The 23,003-nt window shown below is 35.0% G+C and overlaps 4 protein-coding genes across 5 annotated transcripts; 1 reads left to right on the top strand and 3 right to left on the bottom strand.

The window, feature by feature from the left end:
• Positions 1–3,365: 3,365 nt before the first annotated feature.
• LOC114743785 (AMSH-like ubiquitin thioesterase 1) lies at positions 3,366–8,901 on the bottom strand. The gene is made up of 14 exons (XM_028932002.1): positions 8,564–8,901; positions 7,838–7,902; positions 7,630–7,705; positions 7,365–7,544; positions 7,121–7,218; positions 6,393–6,498; positions 6,276–6,322; positions 5,642–5,975; positions 5,350–5,439; positions 4,920–4,982; positions 4,739–4,813; positions 4,378–4,440; positions 3,758–3,810; positions 3,366–3,587 (listed from the first exon to the last, which is right to left on the bottom strand). Exons 1-14 carry the CDS (start codon positions 8,675–8,677, stop codon positions 3,413–3,415), a joined length of 1,539 nt encoding a protein of 512 aa, XP_028787835.1. The 5' UTR covers positions 8,678–8,901; the 3' UTR covers positions 3,366–3,412.
• A 3,385-nt stretch (positions 8,902–12,286) lies between these two features.
• LOC114743805 (uncharacterized) lies at positions 12,287–15,378 on the top strand. 2 transcript variants are annotated; one of them, XM_028932018.1, is made up of 10 exons: positions 12,287–12,423; positions 12,941–13,036; positions 13,245–13,329; positions 13,491–13,612; positions 14,003–14,027; positions 14,119–14,202; positions 14,418–14,447; positions 14,526–14,631; positions 14,754–14,818; positions 14,952–15,378. In XM_028932018.1, exons 1-9 carry the CDS (start codon positions 12,331–12,333, stop codon positions 14,815–14,817), a joined length of 705 nt encoding a protein of 234 aa, XP_028787851.1. In that variant the 5' UTR covers positions 12,287–12,330; the 3' UTR covers position 14,818; positions 14,952–15,378. The 2 variants fall into 2 exon arrangements, with proteins under 2 accessions (XP_028787851.1, XP_028787858.1); XM_028932025.1 differs by having other exon boundaries at positions 14,955–15,378.
• Positions 15,379–16,501: 1,123 nt separating this feature from the next.
• LOC114743775 (40S ribosomal protein S7) lies at positions 16,502–19,138 on the bottom strand. The gene is made up of 6 exons (XM_028931995.1): positions 19,060–19,138; positions 18,329–18,413; positions 18,146–18,219; positions 17,931–18,054; positions 17,110–17,292; positions 16,502–16,818 (listed from the first exon to the last, which is right to left on the bottom strand). The coding sequence occupies exons 2-6, from the start codon at positions 18,401–18,403 to the stop codon at positions 16,699–16,701; spliced, it is 576 nt and encodes a 191-aa protein (XP_028787828.1). The 5' UTR covers positions 18,404–18,413; positions 19,060–19,138; the 3' UTR covers positions 16,502–16,698.
• A 2,389-nt stretch (positions 19,139–21,527) lies between these two features.
• LOC114743751 (transcription factor MYB62-like) lies at positions 21,528–23,003 on the bottom strand. The gene is made up of 3 exons (XM_028931974.1): positions 22,638–23,003; positions 22,414–22,543; positions 21,528–22,322 (listed from the first exon to the last, which is right to left on the bottom strand). Exons 1-3 carry the CDS (start codon positions 22,783–22,785, stop codon positions 21,713–21,715), a joined length of 888 nt encoding a protein of 295 aa, XP_028787807.1. The 5' UTR covers positions 22,786–23,003; the 3' UTR covers positions 21,528–21,712.

Here is a 23,003-nt window from a genome sequence, read left to right on the forward strand (position 1 = left end):
TAGAATAGAATGCAAAATAATGAGAAAAAGTTAGGCATGATTAGAGGAATGTAAGAGGAACCACAATCAAGTTATGCTGAAATGAAGGAATGATATTTGGAGAGTTTGTCTTGAAAACAAGCAGCCAAAAAAGACTTGTTCCACAAGATAACATGTTAGACTTTTGAGGCTTCTCCTATCTTAACCACTAATGAAGTCATTTGTTGCTTTTCACATCATTTAATCAAATTATTTATTCTATTTATTTTATTTTATTTATTGAAGGTAAGGGAACATTGTCTCATCTCTGTGCAAGGAATCACAATTTGCTGTGGAATAATTAATCAAATTAGGTGGGCAAGTAATGTCAAATAATGATCTTTCGTCCTCTTTTTGTTCAAAGCAGCTACCTTTCTTTCTATTCTATTTGGTCCATTTCTTGTGGATGATGACCTCACAAAAAGTTAATTTTGATTTGTCCATGGTCATATTTTTTTATGACACAAATATATAATTCATGTTGGATTTTGAATAATCATGACCATGAGGATGGACCAAGTCATCTTTTTGTTTTTTTCCCCCTTTGGAAATACAGTAACTAAATTATTTGAATTTAGGGGCCATCGGGTCTACGTGTTTTTGTCCAAGCTCAAAATCTTGAAAGTAATTCTGGAAAAATTATGAACACTGTAAAAAAAATTGCGCAGTAATATAACACATAATATCTTCTAGAACTTGTGAAGTGCTTTCTTTTTCATATTCAATGTGAAGTCAATCGTTAGTACAAGCTGAGAAATTGTTTTGACCTAACATTAACTTAACATCTATTCTTAATAAAAATGGTAATATTGCAATAATTTTGAAGGATTATGTATGATATAATTTCACAATTTTCTTTAACATGTCCATAGCTCCTCCAGGTATAATTTCAGTAAAAAAACACTTCATCCTTTTTTAAAGAAAGATACAAATACAGAAACGGAGATTTTTTTTCATTGAATGTATGGTACCAACTTGAATTATTGGATCCACACACTTTATGTCTATTTCTTAATGCTTGATGAGATGGAAATTTAATTTGTTTTTTGATGCTCAATACTTGCCACAACATGGGACCCCACCCACACCCACCATCTCTTGTGAAATTTTCAAAATGCTTGGTGCAAGAAAAGATGTAACCATAACCTCAATGGACACTGATAAAATCTATTGCACTTTGAATGAGACTTATCTTCATTGTTGATGATGTCTTCCTTTCTGGTTGCTTTACTGGACCCCCAACAGAACAGAAAGATAATAGAGTATGCACATATCACAACTGTTCTGGAATGATTCAATTATATAGGTGGTGGTAGCCCCTCCTTTAAATGCCTTGTTCATAATCACAAGTGAAGAGTGAAGAAATAGAGTCTAGAGATTAGAGAGGAGTGTCTTCTTTCCTTCACAACGAATTACCTCTGCTTCATAGCATTTAACAGTCATCTCTGTTCACCACTTGCTTGTTGCTATTCATGAGCTAAGCCTAAGGTTCTATATAATCATTGTACTGCATCCTAGCTAGCCAGTAACTATCTTCACAACAACCTTAATTTCTTTGTTCAAATCACAATGCTATAGAAACAAGCAAATCAAGCTGCGTTGAGACGTTATATTCACATCCATTACCAATTTCTCCATCTAAATCATATTAGCAAGATGTTGAATGAATTGTTACTTAACATCGTGTGTTTCTAGAAACTGAGTCTCGTGATAGAGTTAAAGACTATTGATAATCCCGAGATTGCATGAATCTTTTGTTGTCTGATTTGTACATTGAGCACCATGTTCTTAGCACTTGACTATATTTTATCTGTTTGGCTAGATGCCATTTCCCCTAAAAAGGGGAAAATTTTGCACAAGGAGTATGGGCAAGATTCAAACTTGTACGAGTTGGCACTATAACTCGAGGTCGTTTTAGTTGGAGCAGGTTCTCCTAATTCTGATAAAGCTGTCGTAATTTCGTTTATAATTTTAGTTGTTCCTACTTCCCTCAACTGGCTACAAACACGCAACTAAATTGCATTATCATTTTATAATCTTTGTGATTTAAGAGGAATTAGTTGTTCAAACGTAAAATAACCCAGATAAATGAATAACGATGACAAAGATGGTGATGGTGATGGTGATGACACAAGACGTCTAACGAATTTGCTCTTTGGCACTAAAAAAATCGTACCTTTATTTTGTTACTTTCAGAATTTCAGAATTTAACCAGCTCTAGCATGGATTTCCAAGTTGATCACTAAAGAATGGGGACCATCCTGGCCTCTGAACATCAACTTTCTGTGAAAGAATTTTATTGCAGATTGTTGGATCGTGCTGCAAAGTCAAAAAGTTAAGACCTTTTTTTTTTTCTACTTTAAGAAAAGCACTTCTCTCCTTTTTTATGTTTTTTAAATTTGAAATGAAAAACTCACTTTATATTGGTAAACCGAAGCAGATTATGCGAGACAAGCAAGAATACTCTTCTTTGGAAATGCAGGAGCGTAGTTTTTGCCTTTGGCATCTAACCGGAATTCCCTGTTCTTTTTCACTTGAAGGGACGGATTTTCCATTTTTGACAGACGAGAAAAGGCATTAAAACTTTTTTTTAATTAAAAAGGCAACTACTAATGATGAAGTTACAAAACTCCCAATTTCGAGGAGTTTTGATGTCACTGAATTATAAGGCTATCAGCTTACAATTTCATTTCAAATAAAATGAGAAAAGCACTTTCAAAAGAGTTTTTGGGAGTCTTTGGTTACTCCCAAAAACATTTAAAAAAAATGTATTTACTCAAGTCAAAATAAAATTTCTTTCACACACAACTTCGTATACTGTAAAATTATTTTTAAAACCACAATTTAATTTTCATTTAAACACCTCTTTCATAACACTGAATTACAAGACCATTGGCTTAAAATTCCATTTCAAATAAAATGAGAAAAGCTATTGTATTACTAAAAGAATCACATCAACATTGTGTTACTAAAAGAATCTGGTAAAAAAAATCTGTCGTCAAATTATTAAAATCCACCATTCTAATATTCAGTCTCGATAAAATTTTATGTTCTAATACTAAAATTGATAAAACAAAATACCTCTAAAGCCTAAAAATTGATCGCGGAAATATCTCTGTCCCAAAATGAAAATTTACCCTAAAATGAATCAATGGGAAATACATTCGCTCGCCATCCAGAAGAAATATCTAAAGTATCAGACGGTATGCAGTACAGGGGAATGTGGGATGGGGTTCCTCTCATCCCAAACACACATCTATGTAAATTTTCAAAAAATATTCTTTTTACAAACTCGAATGTCAATGTAGTACCTTGATGGCTTAATTGGATTAAAAAGACTTGGAAAATTAACGATTAGATTACCCGATATTTATGCAAGCATTACGAAATCTAATCATCGAAGGTCAATGACATCAAATTTTAAATCTGGGTTCATGTAAACATCTGTACAGGTTTTGTAAATGGGCCCACCATCTGGAGGTGGATTATGGGAATGAAAGCCGCGTAGCTGACACTGTCTTATGACCGACATGCCCCCAGGAGTTGTCAAGCGAAAGATGCCATGGGTCCTGTACACAAGTAAATCCACAGTCACTCTTTTGAACAGGGTTTTTCCGCACCCTAACTCAAATTCTCCGGCTTTTTTAAGCGTAATCTGATATTATTCCTATCATTTTTGTTATAGGGGGAAAGGACAAAAGGATGTTTTGATCAACAAACTTCTAACTTGTGATCTTACCTCGAACTATCCCTTGGGGCCATAACTATTGCAACAGATTCTGGCAGCATGATCTGGAGAAGCATGTCCGTAAGATATAGAGAGAAAAAATATGAAGACAAAAATCGATGAAGGATATCACTTTTTGAAGGAAAGGAAAGCGTTGCATAAAGAAATTAGGGTAAAGTAGCATCTAAGACCCTGAAGCCATTTCCCAGGCACATCCAGCATGCTCATCTTATTTTCCTAATAAATCATCCAGCATCTCAATATTATTTTTTAATTACATCAGGGTATTGGATACTACTTTAGCCAAGAAATTATATCACAGACATGAAGTTCAATATCAATTTGAAACATTTCCCCCGCGTAATGCATGAAATAGATCATAACTTGATTTTGTTTAAAAAAAATTATTTTTCTAATATTTAATCATGTTGAAATGTAATTTTAAAAAAAAGGGATGCATGGCATGGCCCAAATAAGGAGCTTCATGTAACACAATGTGGAGAGAAAGATTAAACTAATAATAAAAATAATACCAGAAAAAACCGAAATGACTCGCATTTGAAGCTTCTGGTACATTTATATTTATAGTGATGATAAAAGTGGTGACTCGATACAGGATCTTCATAACTCACCTGATATGAGTAATGGGTGTGCACATCAATTGATGACATGAAGCAAGATTGCGTAGGATGGGTCTGGAAATTCAAGAAATATGCACAATAAACATTGGCGTTGCCAAAAGACTAGTACAACAAAAACTTGCAAATTTATAAGGACGAAAAAGAAGGGAAATTTAAAAGGCACGGAAATTTATATGCTAGATGAAACTAGAGTCCAATAAGTGACAGCTTGGATAAATAGAGTAGAATGTATGAATCATTTCTATGATTGGTGCTGAGGATGAGTTATCATGATAAATTGAATTCGGAAAGTAAAAAACAAAAACATACTAGGACCAATGGCCACACAGAACACAAAACGTGAAGAACTCACATGAATCCAACCAAGAGGGAAAAGAGATAGCTTATCCTGTACATCAAAAATTTCCTCTTCATTTGTGGTCTGACACTGTCCAAAAAATCCAACAAATGCAAGATATATAATTTACCAAGAAAAATTAAATGTAAGATCTATAAAATATGAATATAATTCTAATTGCCCAAAGAGTTCATACAGAATCCGATGTCGACTCCTGCTTAGGGATGATAAGAGCTGTCACATAAAATTTTCTGTTTTTCTGCAGACAGGAATATTTTGGAATAAGATCCACAATCTAGCTGAATTAAAGTAAAGAAGCTGGAGGAAAAGATCAAGAACAAAGACTTGCAGAACCCATTGTCAATGAAATGATTGCAACTTAATATATAACGCATGCATCAAGTTCTCTAGAAAAACATGCAGTGCAGAGAGAGGCAGCACAAAATATTGCTTCAGCAATACCAAGGAACAACAGCTGGAATATAAGAAACAAAGTTCCTTCCATGTCTATGTTAACGGTGGGCCACCTATAAGTTTGCTTCTGAGGAAGTCACTCTAATACCCTGGGGCTTCACTCCCTTTAGATCTATCCATGCATATTATCACAAAGAAGTTTCAGTACTTACAAGCAAACCAGCAAGGACGCCACAAGTCTCTAGATTTTTGTCTGTATTTAACTTGGCAAGCTTCATAAAATTCTCCATCAAAGCAGTTGACTGCAGAATGGAAACAATGGTCAGGAAATAAGAGCATAGCGTATCCTTTCATTAACATTTCAACATTTATAATTTTACATTTATACATGATAAAAACAGGCTAAAAAGTAGATGCCAAGAAAAACCTTATACATGCTTCCCATGACAGGCTAACATAAAATAATACATGAAGACGTGATAAGGAAAGATTATTGACTCTCACAATGTGAAGTTGCAGAGGAGTTTCAGCCCGGACAATCTCATCTGATGCGGGTGCCTCTATCTTACTTTCTGCCTCTGTAACCTGTGCTGACATTGCAGGGATCAAGTCTTGTACTTCAGCAAGTACCGGCGGAGGTGAAGGCTGTCTGATAACTTCTATTGGAGCAGAGACTTCAGTTGTTTCAAAAGAGATAAGAGAAACAGGCTCCACCGCATGCTGGGCGTGGCAATTCTCACTCACAGCAAGAACTGGTTCTCGGTCCAACCTACTGTTGTCTGAGATGCTATTATCTTTTTTATCCTCCAGTGGTCCATCTTCCACAGACTGTCGAAGGCTGTTTGTACAGAAAAAGAACCCACACAATCAATTTAGATATTATATCAAAATAAACAAAGCCACCAGCTTACATATACAGCATATGACACAACGTTTTAACAGATTAATATTTTAAATATAAAGATCCTTCCTGTGTACCAAATTCAAATACAATTTTTCTTTTGGGAGCAATTTGCATCTTCTAAAAAGTTTCACTTATCAGATTGAGGCAAACACTACAACATCCCCCTTCAAAAGGTAATTAAGGCCAATAACAAAAAGTGTCTTCAAGAAACTCCCAAAAAAAAAAGATAACAACCTTGGTATTTCAACTGGAGACAGGTCTATGTCAATTGGATACCTGATCTACATTAAGAAAAAAGAAAGTCAGGATTATCTCTGTGTAAAAGGAAAGCAAAAGTAAGTACTAGCATACCCCTTTATCACTTCTAGGTGGCTGCCACTGCCCTATAAGCCCACTGGGACCAAGAATAGAATGTTTGGAGAGAGTTTCCTCCTTTGGGAGTGGAAGAGCTAGAGATCTACAACAATCAAGCAAAACTGACAAGGTAATCAAGGATGCAGAAATTAACAGCATTTGTCAAAATAAGTTATAACCAAATGTGTCATCATCTATCCAATTATACTATAATACTAATATTTATGGGTTTGGGAAAATAGCTTCTAGCAAGTAAGCAATGAATGGTTATTTAAAGTCTAAAGCAAAGAATTATTGGAAACCAGATGATAAGAATAGAAATTTCACACTACAAAAAGTGCTAGAGAATTGATACCATGCAATCAAAATTAACACCACAGAGTCCATTAACAGATCCCATGATGACTCCAAAGCTTAATGTCTGGCTGTAGTTATATAACATGTCTAGAAAACTCTTTTTAATCATTGTGCTAGAATCAGCTTAGTACTAGTAGTCACAAACAACAATCAAAAGGCACAACCTAACATTAAAATTAACACTAGAAAAACAAGAGAACCTTGGGGAGCTTTCATATGCACAATATGACCCGAGAAAAAAGTGAACATTCAGATGAACAAGAGCCTTACTTTAAGCATGTATTTGAAGAAAAAGTGAAAACTTAGATAATATCTATCAACTTAGGGAGGCCCAATACACATGACTTCAAAAATATCCCAATACTTACAGTCTTTGGAAATGCTGTTCCACTGGCCGCCTAGCATAAGAAAACTGCCGACCCCTTGATCCTTGGTAGACAAAATCCCCAGCAACTTGTCTCACGGCCTGATGAGATATCCAATAACATATGGATAAAAAACTTCATATCAATGGGAGGTTAGACAATAAAATAATAACGGACAAACACAAAGAGAGAATTAATGTAAATGAAATGAGAGATTGTCCCTACAAGATTCAGAGCAAATTCCTACCTTTGTTTGACCGGTGTAGGCAATAGCCTGCTTCTTGACTGGAGAAAATTGAATCAAGTTATTTGAATGAGGTCTTCCCCACTCATCTTGTAGGGAGGCTCGCGGTCTGTTAAGTTCATTAACCTTCTGTTGGACCAACGGTTTCAACTTCTCCAGTTCATTCAAAGAATTCAGCAATTTCTAAAGCAACAAATTAAAAATCAGATCACATCCAAAAGTTTGTATAAACAAAATCTTTTTGAGAGAAGAGATACAACAAGTCCACCTTTCTCAAAGCAACTTTCTTGCTTTGCGGAGATGCCTTATAATCTCGGTGACATGGTATTGTCTCGGACACCAAACTAGAACCAAAGAAAAGGAAGATACCTTAATGCCGTCTAATGACAAACATACCACAAAATGAACTCCACACAACTGATGCCTTTTAAGAAATACCATGAGTAAAGTAATGCTACTTGCCACATTTTTCTTACCTAGAAAATCTTAGAAGCATAACATATAGATCAATAATATTCTTCTCTGCCCGAAAGATATCAGCCTGTAATGTCAAAACAACTGGAGCTAAAAGCTTATGCAAACCAACTGAATAATAAACGAAAAATTTCTGCCATAAATTTTTATAATAAGTTAAAATATAAAGCAAGACAATACACTCCGGAGGAGTGCTAAAAGTAATGCAAAAGATATTGATTATTCTCCATTCTCCAACATCCATATTCAGTATATCTATCAATTGTGGGTACTACTCAATGAATTAAGACCAAATGGCAGAACACAACCCATTTCACATATGAATCAAAGTTGCGCACCATTTCTGTAAAGCGTTGTCGTATACTATTGCACACAATTAATGCAGCTCAGGCTATTATTTCATCGTTAAAACGTGAAATTTCAGCAATCTTGAACCTCAAATTTTCTTCCAATCGTTAACTAAGGTTATCGACCAACGGGAGAAGAACGTATGGCAGCTCGAGGAGGAGCTAGGGCGGACCCAAGAAGCCCAATAACGGGATAGGACTCGAGCCGTAGAGCGACAAAGACTTTGGCAGGACATATATAGAATCCGCCAAAGAAGTCAGAGTTTCAAAATCAAAAAGGAGATTCAGAATTAATAATTTAATATCAGCAAAAGTTTAGCCAAGAAAATCCCACCTAAGATAATTCTCAGCAACGTAATCATTAAGATAGAGGGAAAATACCTGCTTGAGAATATTATCAGCGATCCGATAGTAGAAACGGATGGCAATCCGATTATCGACATCAAGTCTCTGAGCAATAGCAGCGATGTTGATTGTGTCGGAAGAAGACCTCATTTCCCCCGAGACTTTACTTTATCGTCTTCTTTCTAAACAAACAACATCTGCTAGTGGAAGTGTTGACCCTGTGAATCTTCTTTCGGCGAGGAACAAAAAAGATTGATCCTCAACGGCGGCTCCGGCAGAGATCAAAGGAGGGAGATAGATACGATCACGATGAAAATAGGCTTGTCATTGTGCTTTCTCATGAGGGCAAACTTGGCAACGCGAGTCTGTTAAGGGTCTGTTTCATATTTGGCTGCTGGAACGTCGCAATGATTTTACCTTCTTTTTAATTTTAATCAAAACAAAGTTTGGAAGGTATAAAATACTACTGTCCTTCCGGTCAAAAAAAAAAAATACTACTACCTCCGATCCTTAATATAAAACCCCGTTTGACTTTTTATTTAGTCCTAATTATAAGACCCCAATCCATTTTTTCTCCCATATTTATGTTTTTTTCTCCAAGATAATCCTTCTAATAATGATAGTTCTAGCCAATACACTTAATTAGTAAGGATATTTTAGGAATGACAACACTTATTTATTACAAATAATTAACTTAACTTACTTCCTTAATCTCCTCAAATAAGTCAACTAGGTCTTATAATTAGGACCGGAGGTAGTACCGTCCTTAATATAAAGTTTTATTTAATTTTTATTTTGATTTTAAATATAAGATTCTAATATACTTTTTTTTATACTTATATATTTTTTCTAAGATATTCCTTCTAACAATGATAGTTCTAACCAACACACTGATTAGCAAGAATATTTTAGAAAAAACAATATCTATTTATTACAAATAACTAACTTAACTTCTTTTCTCAATCTCCTCAAATTAGTCAACTAGCTTTTATAATTAGGATCAGAAGTAATATTTTTTATGAGAATTTATAAATGCTTGCTTAATTTAATAATTAATATTTGAAATGAGCACTGAAATAAGCTTGCAAACATCCATACTACCTCCCACCTCCAATTCTTAATACTCCTTCAGTTTTTAATATAGGACTTAATTGTTAAATTGATTTTAGTCCTAAATATAATGCTTATTTCTTATATTTATCAATTTTTTTAAAATTATCCATATGGATACTCCATCAACCATAATCAAGTAGAAGAGAGAGGGAAGACATTAAGGAAGATAATTATGGTGTTTTAGGAAAAATGTGTCATATTTCTTATAATTAACTAACTTACCTAACTTTTTTTAATCTAATCAAATTAGTTAAATAGATATTATATTAAGGACCGGAGGAGTATATGAGCTAGTTTGATATTCAACTTGGTCTTAAATATAAAATCTCAATCCATTTTGTCTTATTTATCTTTTTTTTAAAAACAGTTTTTGTAATAGTTGAATATATTAAAGGTTGTATCAAATAGTAGTTTTAGTTAATACACATAATTAGTAAGGTATTTTAAAAAAGACGACATCTATTTATTACAAATAACTAACTTAACTAATTTTCTTAACATCCCCATATGAGTCAATTAAATATTATATTAAGAATAGAAGGTAATACTTTTCAATTAAAAAAAAAACTTATATCTCATAATACTACATCCAATCCTTAATATAACAGTTAGATAACTAATTTGAAAATATTGAGAAAATTGGTTAAATTATTTTTTTGGTCACAAATGTGTGTTGGTCTTCTTAAACTATTTTCTTCTATCATATATATTAGATTATCAGAATTATCCTATCATAAGAACCCTTAACAATCAACTCAGATATTTTGAAAAAATATAAGGGATAAAATAAATTAAAATATTATATTTACGACAAATTCAACCTATCAATCAACTCTTATATTAAAGATTAAGGCTTTGTTTGATTCATTGGAGTGGAGGGGAGGGGAGGGGAGGTGAGGTGAATTAAGGGGAGGGGAGAGAAGGAGAGGGGAGGTTATGAGTTTTATTTGGTTGGAGGAAAAGAGAATGAATGGGAGATTTCTTATTTGGTTTAAGAGGAGAAAATAGAGGAACTAATTATAAATTGAAAAATATATCCTTATCTCTTTATTTAAACTTCTTTATTATGTTATTACGATATTTATATCATTATTATTATTTTCTAATTTGTGAATATGAAAAAATCAGATACCTTGAGACATAACAAATAAATTATAAATAAGCATACATGAAAATAAATGTCAATTCAAAAATATATTATAATCTTTAGCATGTTATATAAATTATAAATAAATTTATACTACAAGTTTTAAACTATTCCATCCTTAATTATATAACGTGCGCAACCGCACACACTTAATTAGATAATACACAAAGTTTTGTGTAAAAAATGAAATTGAATTAAAATAGGTATATGTGGACACATATATCAACAAATTTGATGATTGATAATATCATTTTAATAGATCTCAAAGATTTCAACTCGTATAAACCAATAAAGAATAGTTTTATACAAAATAAATGAATAAAAAACACTAATAATAATGATAAGATGAATAAGGTGAGGGATCAGGCAAGAGAAAAAGAGGGAAAAGATTAATAGCAAAGAGCGTGATAAATGATTAAATCAAAGAAAGAAAACATGCAAGGAAAAAAAATCTCTGAGGAGTTAAAAAAAATCCGTAAAAGAATAGTAGGAGTTAAAAAAAAGTTAGAAAAAAGGCAAAGAGTTAAAAAAAAAATTACCGAAAAGGAGAAACTTGGAATATTAAAAAACTATCATAAGTAATTTAGTCAAGATGAAACATAATATTTTTCTCCCCTCCTTTTCATTTTTCTAAACCAAACACAATTTCTTCTCCCCTCTCCTTCCCTCTCCCCAAAAATCTTCCAATCAAACGGTGTGTAAGGCCAGGAGGTATTAACTGACAAAATCCATAGGGATTGATAGGTTAGTTATTGTCATGAGCATGGGGAATCACTTGTTTGTGCGGATGAATTAGCTAAACTCTCTCATCTGCTACTAGCAAACTTTTGTATCCTTCATCACTTCATTTTTTACCTAGGAGGCGGAGGGTAATGAGTGAAGTAAGGTGCCGTGTTATTTGTATTCTTTTTGTCTTTTGATTCCAGTTTTTTTTTTTAAAAAAAAAAGGATAAAACTTGCAGCCTTGCTCTTTCGAGGAGCATAAATTGGGAATATTTCACCGCTAAAGAACAGCAGCCCGAGCTCAGGCAAATTAAAATAACATGAATGACACTATAATAAGTAACACCTCTTCCCACTTCAGCCGATGATGTCATCAGCTGTGTGGGCTCTCTGCATCGGCTGATCGGCTATCCTAAATGGCAAGCGGGGAGGGAAGTGTTTTGTGTTGTCATTGAGATTCATATGCATTGTTTAACTACATAAATTTGACGCACTGGTTGACTGCAACCAAAAACCGACAAAAAAAAAAATGACGCGGTTCCATGTGATGGGAGCGCTTATGATTAACATCGTTGTTATCTGGAAAAGTGAACTCCTTGTCCAAGAAAAAGTAGACTGCAGCGCTGACTTCACGGTTTCAAAAATTTCAGACTTTCTTCTTCCATCATCGTTACTCACCAATCTCAATATTTCTAATTTCTAAGGATCAGAATTTGTCCCTCCTTCCCTCCCTCTCTCTCCCACCCTCATTCTGCTGTATGATTCGTAGATCTCAGTTACTACTAAGGGTTCAACTTTTATCCCTCCAACACTAGGCTAAATGAGACCAAATTGGGAGCTCAAGAACTGCTGCAACCACGAGCAGGTGGTGTTTCTGGTCACTGTCAGTGTCTGCACTGTGGTGATTCTCGCGGTATGACTATCTGCTTCTTGCATTTTTCTTTTCCCATTTCATATCCTTCTTCGACTTAACTCTCTTGGATCCATTAAATGAACTCCATTTCCTTATACGACCTAAAGATGTGAATCCTACTTCGTTTCCTTAAGTTACTTCCGACATGGTGCTACCCCCATCAAATACTGGCCACATTTTGCAAATGGTTCTGGTTTCCCTCTCATATGTAGGGATGCTTTCTTCTGATTCTTTCCCAAATTGCGTCAATTAAGAACCAGCGTGGTTATTATCAACAAATTATTCTTTGAATTCTGCAAACTTATTCTCTGCAAATTATCCAAATTTTTGACTGAACATCCTAATTGGATTAATGAATGATCTTTATATGGATTCATAATTGATCACTTGAACTTATGCCGTGAACGGAATGAATCTGATATATTGATAGTTAGTTACTCGTATGCTTGTATTTTGTGATATAAAATCTTCTATTTATCTATCATTTCCTTGTGAATCCTTCTTTGATTCCTTGCAGCTTTGGAGAACAGTTCTACTCACACCTTTTAAGCTTATTACAGTATTTCTTCACGAGGCAAGCCATGCAATTGCTTGTAAACTTACATGCGGTCATGTGAGCATCTCTGTCCTTCTCTCACGTCCCCTCAAGTTATGTGCTAATATCTATTATGTCGATACAAGTTTTGAATAATACATGTTTTTACAAAAATGTGACTTAATATTTGTGTCCAAGAAGAGCCGCATTAGTTTAGCATTTATATTCCTTGAATACTTTCATACTTAATCTCCACTTCAGATGCTGAAAGTTATGTTAACTGCAGGTAGAAGGAATTCAAGTTCATGCAGATGAAGGTGGAACAACCCAAACACGTGGAGGCATATATTTGCTGATCTTACCAGCAGGATGTATTGTCTATTACATTCTAGATTGTGATATTTTCTGTGCCTGCCATTCAACATGCAGCAGCTAATTTATATATACTTACAATCTTTATGGAATATCTGTAAATGTTTGGATTTATTTGATCTCATGCTTTTAATCTATTCTGGTCATGGTGGCAATCCAGATCTTGGTTCAGCCTTCTGGGGCATGATCTTGATACTTGCATCAACAAATCTTCTTACTGCAAGAATAGCTGCTGGTTGTTTTATTGCTGCTCTACTTGTTGTCCTCTTTGTTGCAAAAAATGTAAGTACTAAGTAATGTTTTATCAGTGACTCGTCATTTGATGCAATTGTTTCTATTTTGAAATTATCAAACCATACAAATTGATTGTACAAGTCTTAGCATCCATGAAGTTACGACTATACAGACACATTACTTAAATCAAGTATCTTTGTTATTGTTTACAAACTTCAGTGAATAATTTGTGTGCTATGAATCATAAGCATTTCTGGAAAGAGCCACGTCCATGTTCCATATTCATAGAACCATCATAATGAACAAATACAATGATTCCGATTTTGTTATCTCTGGCTGTTTGAGTCAATGTTGTGTCAGTACTTTGCTTCTTTTCTTGAGTGAGTATTTTCTTTGTATGGAATACATGTGACCTATGCGGGGATGGTGTTTATCCAGTGGACTCTTCGAGGACTTTGTATTGGTATGTGCTTTCTTGGTTAAAGATTACTTATTCCCAAGTTACACCCGCTGCATCATGTTTCTCAGTTTATGCTTCTAAATTGAGGTCCCAGGGTTTATCATTTTCCTTGGTATAATATGGGCTCTTCAAGAGACGACCAAAGTTCGAATTTTACGGTACATTATCTTGTTCATAGGTAAGCAACATATTCTATAGTCATGGATCTAGAATTATATGGGTGCAGAATGCCAAATAAAGTGTTTGGGAGCCCTATACCAAGTTATAATTTGTAGGGTCAACTTTATATATTTGAAGCATGATGGCTTATCTCCATGAGGGGATCCTTGGCCAACTCCTGCGCCACATTATTGAAATTCATTTGATATTCTGTTATTTTATTTCAATATGCAGGTATAATGAACAGCCTGTTCTCGGTATATGGTATGACTTGAAACCTATTGATCTAGTATTAGATTGCCCATTATGAAATGATAAAATCCCTACAATATGGTTATGCAGATATTTATGACGACCTGATCTCTCGTAGAGTTCACTCCAGTGATGCTGAAAAATTTGCAGAAGTGTGTCCGTGCCCTTGTTCTGGATTCGGATGGGGCGTTATTTGGTGAGGAATGTAATTAGGAACTAATGATTGGACTTCATTTTTCCTCTATTGTGCTTACAGGACAAAGCAACCTGATCACCAAGTGTTGTTTCATTTAATGAATTCCAAAATTTCACTTGCAGGGGTCTGATATCTTTCATCTTTCTTTGTGTAGCCGTTTATCTGGGTATTGTGATCTTGTCATAAGGTAATTTGTACTTCTTCTTCACTCTTTTAGCCAAAGCCTGACGAACTGTCTTCATTTATTAGATGCAAATAGAAGAAATATCGATAGATTAGGTATATTGGTAAATTTTCTGAGGGTCTCATTGATCCAACAGCAGGGTTCTGCTCTGTAAAGCTGATTCTCTTGCTAGATTAAGGGCTGTGGCTTAATGGCGAGCTACCTCACAGTGATGTGCAAGCTTTGGATCATTTAGCAGCTCCACCGGGACTTGCCGTATAACAAAAGTTGGCCAAATACTTGGCGTGAAATATCACTTTCCATACGCATAATATGTGATAGAAAGTTGTATCAAGCAACCTGCAAAACTCACGATGTTAGGTAATTTATTTGTTTTTGTGATGGAGCTCCAGGGGCTATAGATAAGACATTAATTTAATGCCCCCACGAGGGCTGAACTCCAGGGGCTCTTCTGTCACATATTCATTCACATTGGCCTAAACTTACCCCAACACTTGTATTTTTTTCACATGTACTATATCACACAGCTTTATGAATTTAAAGTTTGAAATAAGAGAAAGAAATGGGGGTGCATGCACGATGATTTATAGTCTAACCAGCCTATGTAATAATTTATAGCTACAGAAAAGCATTTTATAGGTATATATGCTTTTTCTCAATGTTTAACTTGACCTCTAAACTTTTTCTTTTCTTCAGAAAACCCTTCAACTCTGGTTTATTAACATTGTTAACCCCTATAACTTTGTACAATTAGCTCCTATGCAAGGGCTAATAGTGCTAACTGCTAATTGAGCAAAATTAAAGAATTTAATTAAAAGAGAAAAATATGTAAGCACCAGATAAAAAATTGAATGAAAGTATAAGTATTTTTAAAATGGTTTTTCCCCTTTTAATTTAAATCATATATAAACAGCATATATTTGGTCTTCCTCACTGAAATAACTCAATAATGTGGAAGATAATAAATGACAAACGCCGAAGATCACAACCAGACGCAAAGCAGTGAATCACTAGTTTGAAGTCGGTGATTGCAAGAGTCAACCCCCCCCCCCTATAACCATACAATGAACAGAAGCCCGAAGGCGCTTATCTTCTCTATATGGTGCTGCTAGAATCGCCAATTGGGATTATTCCGATCTGGAATTGGTGCTCGTTTTGGTTTTTTTTTTTTGGGGGGGGGGTGTTTGGGAAATTGGAAGAAATCTTCAATGGATTAGAGCCGACTATGGCCTAATTTCGAAAAGATGGTTACTTCCTATTAAAACAGAAAATGGCGACTGAATCCAGCTACCACCTTTTTCTGTTTATCTTCAAACATCCTCCCACATTCCTGCAAATTTGAAGATAATCCCTGCTGAGATTTAGTTAGTTGGAAGTTTATTTAATTGACTAGAACATATCAATGCAAAAGATAGTTAGGGTAAAAACCAATGTTTTAGACAAATGGTTTTACATCAATAGCCCTGAGAAAGAATCTCATTGAGAGGACGAGGGAGCAGCATAGCGTAATCCAACCCTCCAAAAACACCCCCAAAATAAGGCATAACGAGCTGCAGTGCGCAGCATAAAATAAAAATGGAATTTAAAACGATTTGCACGATATAAGAATTATGCCTACGCGCTTTTTTTCTTTTTCAAAAATCAATAAGATAAACGCATGCGTAAATACTAAAAACGCATAATGAGTAATGACATGAAAAGGGAATCCAACCGGGCTGTAATTAAGATTTCCAAATAGAATGATGGCAACTACAAAACCAAATCCTACATAAATAGAGCCAAAGTAAGGCAACCTTTCTTCAACATCACCAAAAAAAGTCCATAGTAAAAGCCGAGACGTCCACAATATTTCAACTCTTGAAAAAATTCAAGCTATAGAAAACCTAAGCCTCTGTGCCAGGATAATCAAAGACCACATCTTTGCCCGACAGCTTCCTGTATACTGCAGCAAAAGTCTCAAGCTTGTACTCAGTGTTATTTCGCTCCTTGGGGTCCAAGAAAACCTGTGCCGAGGACAGATGCAATTAAAATTAGCATTAACATAAACAAGTTCTATTCTCCCTGTTACCCACCGCCACCTTAAATAGGTGGGACAACGTTTACATGAAGCAGCTTCTATTCACCCCAAAAAAAGATGGTACGCCATTAAGTTTCCAAGACATCAAAGTTGTAGGATACTTATTTAGCAGAATGCATATGCATCCGCATTAGCCTGGTTAATTAGGGATCCTCTACAAATCTTGATAGCTAATCCGACAAACATAATATCAAAGAAGATTAGCAATGTTTCTTACCTTCATAATCTTGGATCCGTCAACTCGGTACCTAATGCGCTTCCCAACAATCTCGGCAGGCAATACAACATCCTCCAGCATTGCTTCATGCACAGCAGTCAATGTGCGGCTACGTGGACGTTGCACAGCAGAACCCTTCTTTGGAGGCCTCAATATCCTCCGGGTGGCAATCAAGACTACATCCTACAAGTTCAAGAAAAGTTCAAAACATATAACAAAAATATCGCACAAAATGGAAACTGGTAACTCATAGTGAGCAATTATAACCAGAACTGCTCTCCGGTGACTAGAACTACTCCATGAATTATAACCAAAGGTACAAGGGGGAAACGATCCAAACGTTCAATAAACATTCGAAGCAAAGATAACTTGTTTGTGAGTGCCATTTTCCCTTTTCTTCTTTTTTTTTTTGGATTGTTTTTTGTTTTTTTTTTTTGGGGGGCGGGGGGAGTCACATGTTTATTACAGAAATTTGCCATAATAATCGGTCAACAACATATGGACAATGGAAACAATAAATAAGGGAAGCAAACTGGTGAATTACACGTTTACATCTTGCCAGTCCATCAGCAAGACATAAATCAAATGACTTGTTATTAGTAAATGTTGAAATACCAATATAAAAGATTTCTCGTACTATTTTGATGTCAGTATAACTAATAGTCTTAATCCCTCAACTATTATCGACATTATTAATATCAATATTGTTATTACTATTAATATTAATATTATTGTTGTTAAAAATGGATGTCAAGATACTGATCAACCGTCAATGAGTCAGTGGCGATCAACCAATACACGAGATATCGAAGTCAGCATACCTTCCCACTGAACTTCTTCTCAAGCTCTCTGACAAGCCTAACATGAATCTTCCTAAAAGCCTTCCTTAGTCTATAGGGAACATGTATAACCACAGCCTTGCGGTTCCCAGATACATCAATTTGACTGCACATCAAGACAAATGTCAGCCATAATTCACGAGACAGGTAGACGTTACAAAACTTCAAACACGCAAACATGCAATAAACATACTTACACAGCTGAATTTATGTATAGATCTTTCAAATCACTTTTCAGCTCCTGATTCGTATTTTCCAAATCAAAGAAAGCCTGGAACAACAGAATTAAACCCCAAAACAAAATTATACGATGACAAGAGGAAACAGCATATAGGCAATGATGGGTTAGCAGCAACAGAAGCATTATATAATATCAAAACCTGCCCAACCGACTCTTCAAACTCAGTTGGCTCAGCATTATTGTCTTTATGGATTTTCTTCCTTGACGTGTACATCTTCACTACTCTGGTGAAAGAACATTGAGGAAATAATATCAAGAACCTACCTTTGGATATATTAAAATATAACAAATATTGAAAGAAACTAAGTTTAGAGTGAAAAATATAAGTTTAATTTAAAACTACAAGAACATTATCATTTCAAGATTCCGAGCACTACAACCCCTATCACAATTACTGTGGTTAATAAGACATACTGGAGATTTGTTCTCTTCTCTTGTCGCATAACCACTTCATTTTAAGGGATTTTAATGCAGCATAGAGCAAGGATTGAGGTTCACAATTCTCATGACAGAGCAGAGGAACCAAAGAAAGTTTTGCAATAGCATATTCATAATTCCTTCCAGGTAAAAGGTAATTCAGGTCTTCGAAGCTATTGAGAACAGAAATCAGGACAAAGAACAACAGTTTACAAATACGTCGTCCAGTATACGACTTCTCTGAAATATGTTCTATGACTATAGCTTCTGCGAAAACAATTCATTTACGAATGCAAACACAACCATCAATCAAACATTCAAACCAGCCGCCGCACTATGTTGATTTCCACAGAAACATATAAGAGGGAACCTATCTCCCACCCTCCATTGAGTTTTCTCAATTAATTTGCAGGAGGAATCGAAGTTCAAGCATGTTCTTGGTTTAATCCTCACCTCAGAAAGAGCAAGCCACCGGACAGATCCGCTGCCTCGGGTGAGAGACTCTGGTCAGGCTTCGCCGAGTTCACTGAAAACCCTAGGGTTTGAGTGATGTCCTTTGGTTATATAGACATGGAATGAACGCCTAGGATTAGTTTTTGTGCACGTGGACGCGTGATATTTAACGACAGCCATAATCTATGTGTGTCCGGGTGGATGCCAATTTATATTTTGTTGATTTTGATATTTAGAAATAATTACAAATATATTTTTTTGCGAAATGAATAACTTCAAGATAAAAATTTTATATCCATTTTATCAATTTTTTTTGCCAAGAATTTTTATATAAATATTAAATGTATCAATACATGATAAAATATATAACAAACAATATTATTTATAAATTAAGAATGTCAAATTGTGTTGATTAAATTTTGTGCAATACACAAATCTATTTATCTAGTATTGTGAGCATATTAGAAGTGAGACAGAAGAGGTCATTTAATTTTTCACAATCACATGCATTAAATTACTTTTTTATATTTTTCGTTTATTTATATTTCCGTTTTTTTCCCAAGTTTTGTGATTTACATTAATTCACATTATTTCAATGATCAGCAGATTTTCAAGTCATATATTGATGTAATTGAATGGGCTTTTATGCGTGGTTAGCTAAGACTTTAGATGGTCCATCGCAAACTAGCAAATTAAAACTTCCAATTAGCAAAGGAAAAGAAGCAGAAGAAAAAAGTCCATAAAAAGACCCCCCAAAAAAAAAATAGCGCAAGTAGACCTCATACTCATGGCAATGAACATTTTTAAAATGTAACTTGTTTTATTATATCACATCACGTATTATCATGTCTTTTTTATTTAAACTTATAATCAATTTTTTTGAAACATAGATATCTTTTTATTAGAGATAATTTTATTCAAGGATAAGTACTAAATGTGAGGAGCTGTCCAAATAGAGATTCAAACATATAATCAATTCTTAAACCAATCCACTTGGGTGTGGTATTCCGTCGGATTTGGGCTTTGGGCTCTGTTTGTTGGGTTTTCGTGCTACTGAATGTTTCTAGGTAATGAATTTGCATTTCCGTTGGCCCAGTAAATAAAACGGCTAACTCAATCAAATTGTGTAGGCCATTCCCAATCTACAGATCTCTAATGACCCAATATAAGGGGGAAAATCTCCCTTTTATCTCGTTGCGTTGAGGGGGAAAAAAGACATGGAACTTTTAACGAATTTGAACACTAAATAGATTATAATAACTACTCCATATTTTTAATACAAGAACTAGTTAAAAATTTAATTAGGTTATAAATATAAGACCTCAATTTAATTTGTTTCTAATTTTTATCCATTTTGTCCCAAGTAATATTTATAGTGACTGCATATATTACTCTAGGTAATTTTAATACACATAATTAATAAGAGTATTTTAGTGAACACAACATCTATTTATTACAAATAAATAACTTAATTAACTTTCTTAAAATTAATGATCTAGCTCTTTTTGTACTACTATTAAGGGAGTGGAGGTACTATTATAATTGATTCCGAAATATGTTTTGATATCGTTTTACTTTCCTGGTTCATGCCTCACTTTCAAAAGGACAAAGGACCACCAACGACTCGTGCGCGTGTGTCTCGAGGCAATGTACCATCTATGAAAGCACCCTTGATCTGCAAGTTTCAAAAAGTTGATACTCGGTAAGGGTATTCAAAGCCGGCCCATCTGATCGGCCTGTTCCGGTCCCAGCTTTGTTAGGACGGGACGGGTTCATCTTGAAATTTTTCGAAACAAGACAAATTGGGACAGGACACAGGATAAGGTTGTTCCGTCCCGGTCCCTTTTTTTATTTTTTCATCCTATTTATATAATTTCATTTTTTTATTTTTTTAAGATTTGAGACTATTGTGTGGAACTATGGATATATTCATTTAGAGTTTTTATATTTGTTGATAATTTGAGACTATTGATTATTAGAACTTGTAGCAAGTTTTTATTGTGTTAAAAGCTTTTGTTTAGAGTTTTTAATGACTATTATATGTAATATTTTGGGTTTTTATTTAAGGGTGCCCAAAGAAATAAAAAAGAAAACACAAAGATGTTTTTACAAGACTTAGACCCAAAAAACTACCATTAGAAAAAAAAAATCAGATTTTATTAAAATAAGACCAGGACTGGGACAACACCAGAACGGGACACGGAATAGAAAATTTATCCTATTACTGTTTATCGGGACAGATCTGTCCCGGTCCCGATCCCAATCCGTCCCGTCAACAATCCTCTGTTACTCGGAATACTTTTATGTGATTTGGCCACTGTGCTGAGAACTGAGGAAAAGAATGAGTTTTTAATCTAATGGGTTTTTAGTCTATCTTCCCCTCACTTTCCAATTATCCGTGGCCTTGCAAATGTCAGACTCTTCTCGTCAGACCAACACAAAAACTAAATCATCAGAGCAAAAGCAGGGCCGAACAACCACAACAACACGTTAATCTTGTACAACAAATCAAGCACCCTCTACATAAATCCAGTAGTCATATAAACTATTAATTAATTGACAGTTGCTTCATATCAGATAACAAATAACATCATGGGATGTAGTGTTTGGTTCATGACAAAAAGAACCAGAACCCCTAAATTCTTATTCTTTACTAGTTTTTGAACTGCCACAGTTCATCCGTGCCCCACATGCTGCATGTAACATCATTGTTCATCCAGTTTCCTACCATAGTAGCCTCAGCTGTCACTGTTGTTCCCAGATTGAATGTTTCCATGTCGTAAGTATTGTTATTAACATAGTGTCCATCATACATAAAGGAGCTCATGTCACTGGCATCTAAAGCCTGAAACTGAGACACTTCTGGGATGTTTGATGATTCTGAGGAAGAAGAAGACACGCAGGAACTGTTTTGAACTGTTTCATTCATCCCACAAGGTCCCTGCCAAGGAAACCGTGTTGGAACTGTCCCTATCTGTGAACACAGGGAAACACTGTCAATAGGCAAAGGAATCTTTTGGTTTTGGATTAACATAGCAGGAGCAGGTGGTGGTGGAGGAGGAGGAGGAGGAGGAGGAGGAGAAGCTGTTTCTCTCGCTTTCTGCAGCAATCTTGGAATCCAAATTCGCCTCACGATTTCTTTAAACTCCGCGCTGTTTGTGTCAATATTCAAGTGTCTTGCTTGTTTCTGAATCCGAGTTCTCCAATAGTTCTTGATTTCATTGTCTGTCCTCCCTGGAAGTCGCTGTGCGATCTTTGACCACCTGGTACGAACAATCCCATATACTGAATGAACAATAAAAGTTGATAAAACTTACGAATTAGTCATAGGATAGAACCGAACAGAGCAGGTACCTGCTGCCCCACTCTAAGTAGAGTTGAAGGATCCAAATCTGCTCTTCTGGGGATAAATTTCCTCGCTTTACCTGTGGGTTCAGATAATTAAGCCATCTTAATCTGCAGCTCTTTCCCGTTCTCTTCAACCCTGACTCACAAAAAAGAAAAGAAAACGAAAATCAGAATCAGCAGAGAGATTGCTTCACCTTTTTGAGCTCTACTGTTCACAGTTTTATCATTACCTGAACGTTTTGCCAGCAAATTCCATCGTCCTTCCCCATGAGCAGAGACGTACTCTGTTAACAGAGTATCTTCTTCAAGAGTCCAAGGTCCTCTCCTAAGTTCATTATCATCTTCACTACAACTGCTCTCGCTCTTGGAAGCAGACATGACTGCTTTTACAGAGGAAACCCTGAAACACTAAGCTTTTATATATGCAATAGATGAAGAAGAAGCCGAAAGAGTCTAGAAGATATAGAGTTCGAAAGCAAATTGGTCTGCCCAAGTTATACAAGTAGCAGGTCTAAAGTTTAAGGCTTCACACTATAAACTCTCAATTACTTTTCTAAAGGGGCGAAAAAAAAAATAAAGTAATAAAACAGTAGTGA

This window comes from Neltuma alba, unplaced genomic scaffold (genome assembly GCF_004799145.2).
Source record: "Neltuma alba isolate B1F8T4 unplaced genomic scaffold, ASM479914v2 tig00000656_pilon, whole genome shotgun sequence".
In the NCBI taxonomy this organism is placed as follows: domain Eukaryota; kingdom Viridiplantae; phylum Streptophyta; class Magnoliopsida; order Fabales; family Fabaceae; genus Neltuma; species Neltuma alba.

Bases quoted from the DNA above. Each gene is read 5' to 3' on its own strand.
- LOC114743805 (XM_028932018.1), top strand. From the start codon at position 12,331: ATGAGACCAAATTGGGAGCTCAAGAACTGCTGCAACCACGAGCAGGTG. The intron at 13,037-13,244 runs GTGAGCATCTCT...TGTTAACTGCAG, and splicing joins GTAAACTTACATGCGGTCAT to GTAGAAGGAATTCAAGTTCA. The intron at 14,203-14,417 runs GTAAGCAACATA...TTCAATATGCAG, and splicing joins GTACATTATCTTGTTCATAG to GTATAATGAACAGCCTGTTC.
- LOC114743775 (XM_028931995.1), bottom strand. From the start codon at position 18,403: ATGTACACGTCAAGGAAGAAAATCCATAAAGACAATAATGCTGAGCCA. The intron at 18,055-18,145 runs GTAAGTATGTTT...CTTGATGTGCAG, and splicing joins CTATACATAAATTCAGCTGT to TCAAATTGATGTATCTGGGA. The intron at 17,293-17,930 runs GTATGCTGACTT...TTGAACTTGTAG, and splicing joins AGAAGAAGTTCAGTGGGAAG to GATGTAGTCTTGATTGCCAC.
- LOC114743785 (XM_028932002.1), bottom strand. From the start codon at position 8,677: ATGAGGTCTTCTTCCGACACAATCAACATCGCTGCTATTGCTCAGAGA. The intron at 7,219-7,364 runs GTAGGAATTTGC...ATATCTCATCAG, and splicing joins CCTACACCGGTCAAACAAAG to GCCGTGAGACAAGTTGCTGG. The intron at 4,983-5,349 runs GTAAGTACTGAA...TCCTGTCTGCAG, and splicing joins GCGTCCTTGCTGGTTTGCTT to AAAAACAGAAAATTTTATGT.
- LOC114743751 (XM_028931974.1), bottom strand. From the start codon at position 22,785: ATGTCTGCTTCCAAGAGCGAGAGCAGTTGTAGTGAAGATGATAATGAA. The intron at 22,544-22,637 runs GTAATGATAAAA...TTTGTGAGTCAG, and splicing joins TTTGCTGGCAAAACGTTCAG to GGTTGAAGAGAACGGGAAAG. The intron at 22,323-22,413 runs GTACCTGCTCTG...TGTTCGTACCAG, and splicing joins TACTTAGAGTGGGGCAGCAG to GTGGTCAAAGATCGCACAGC.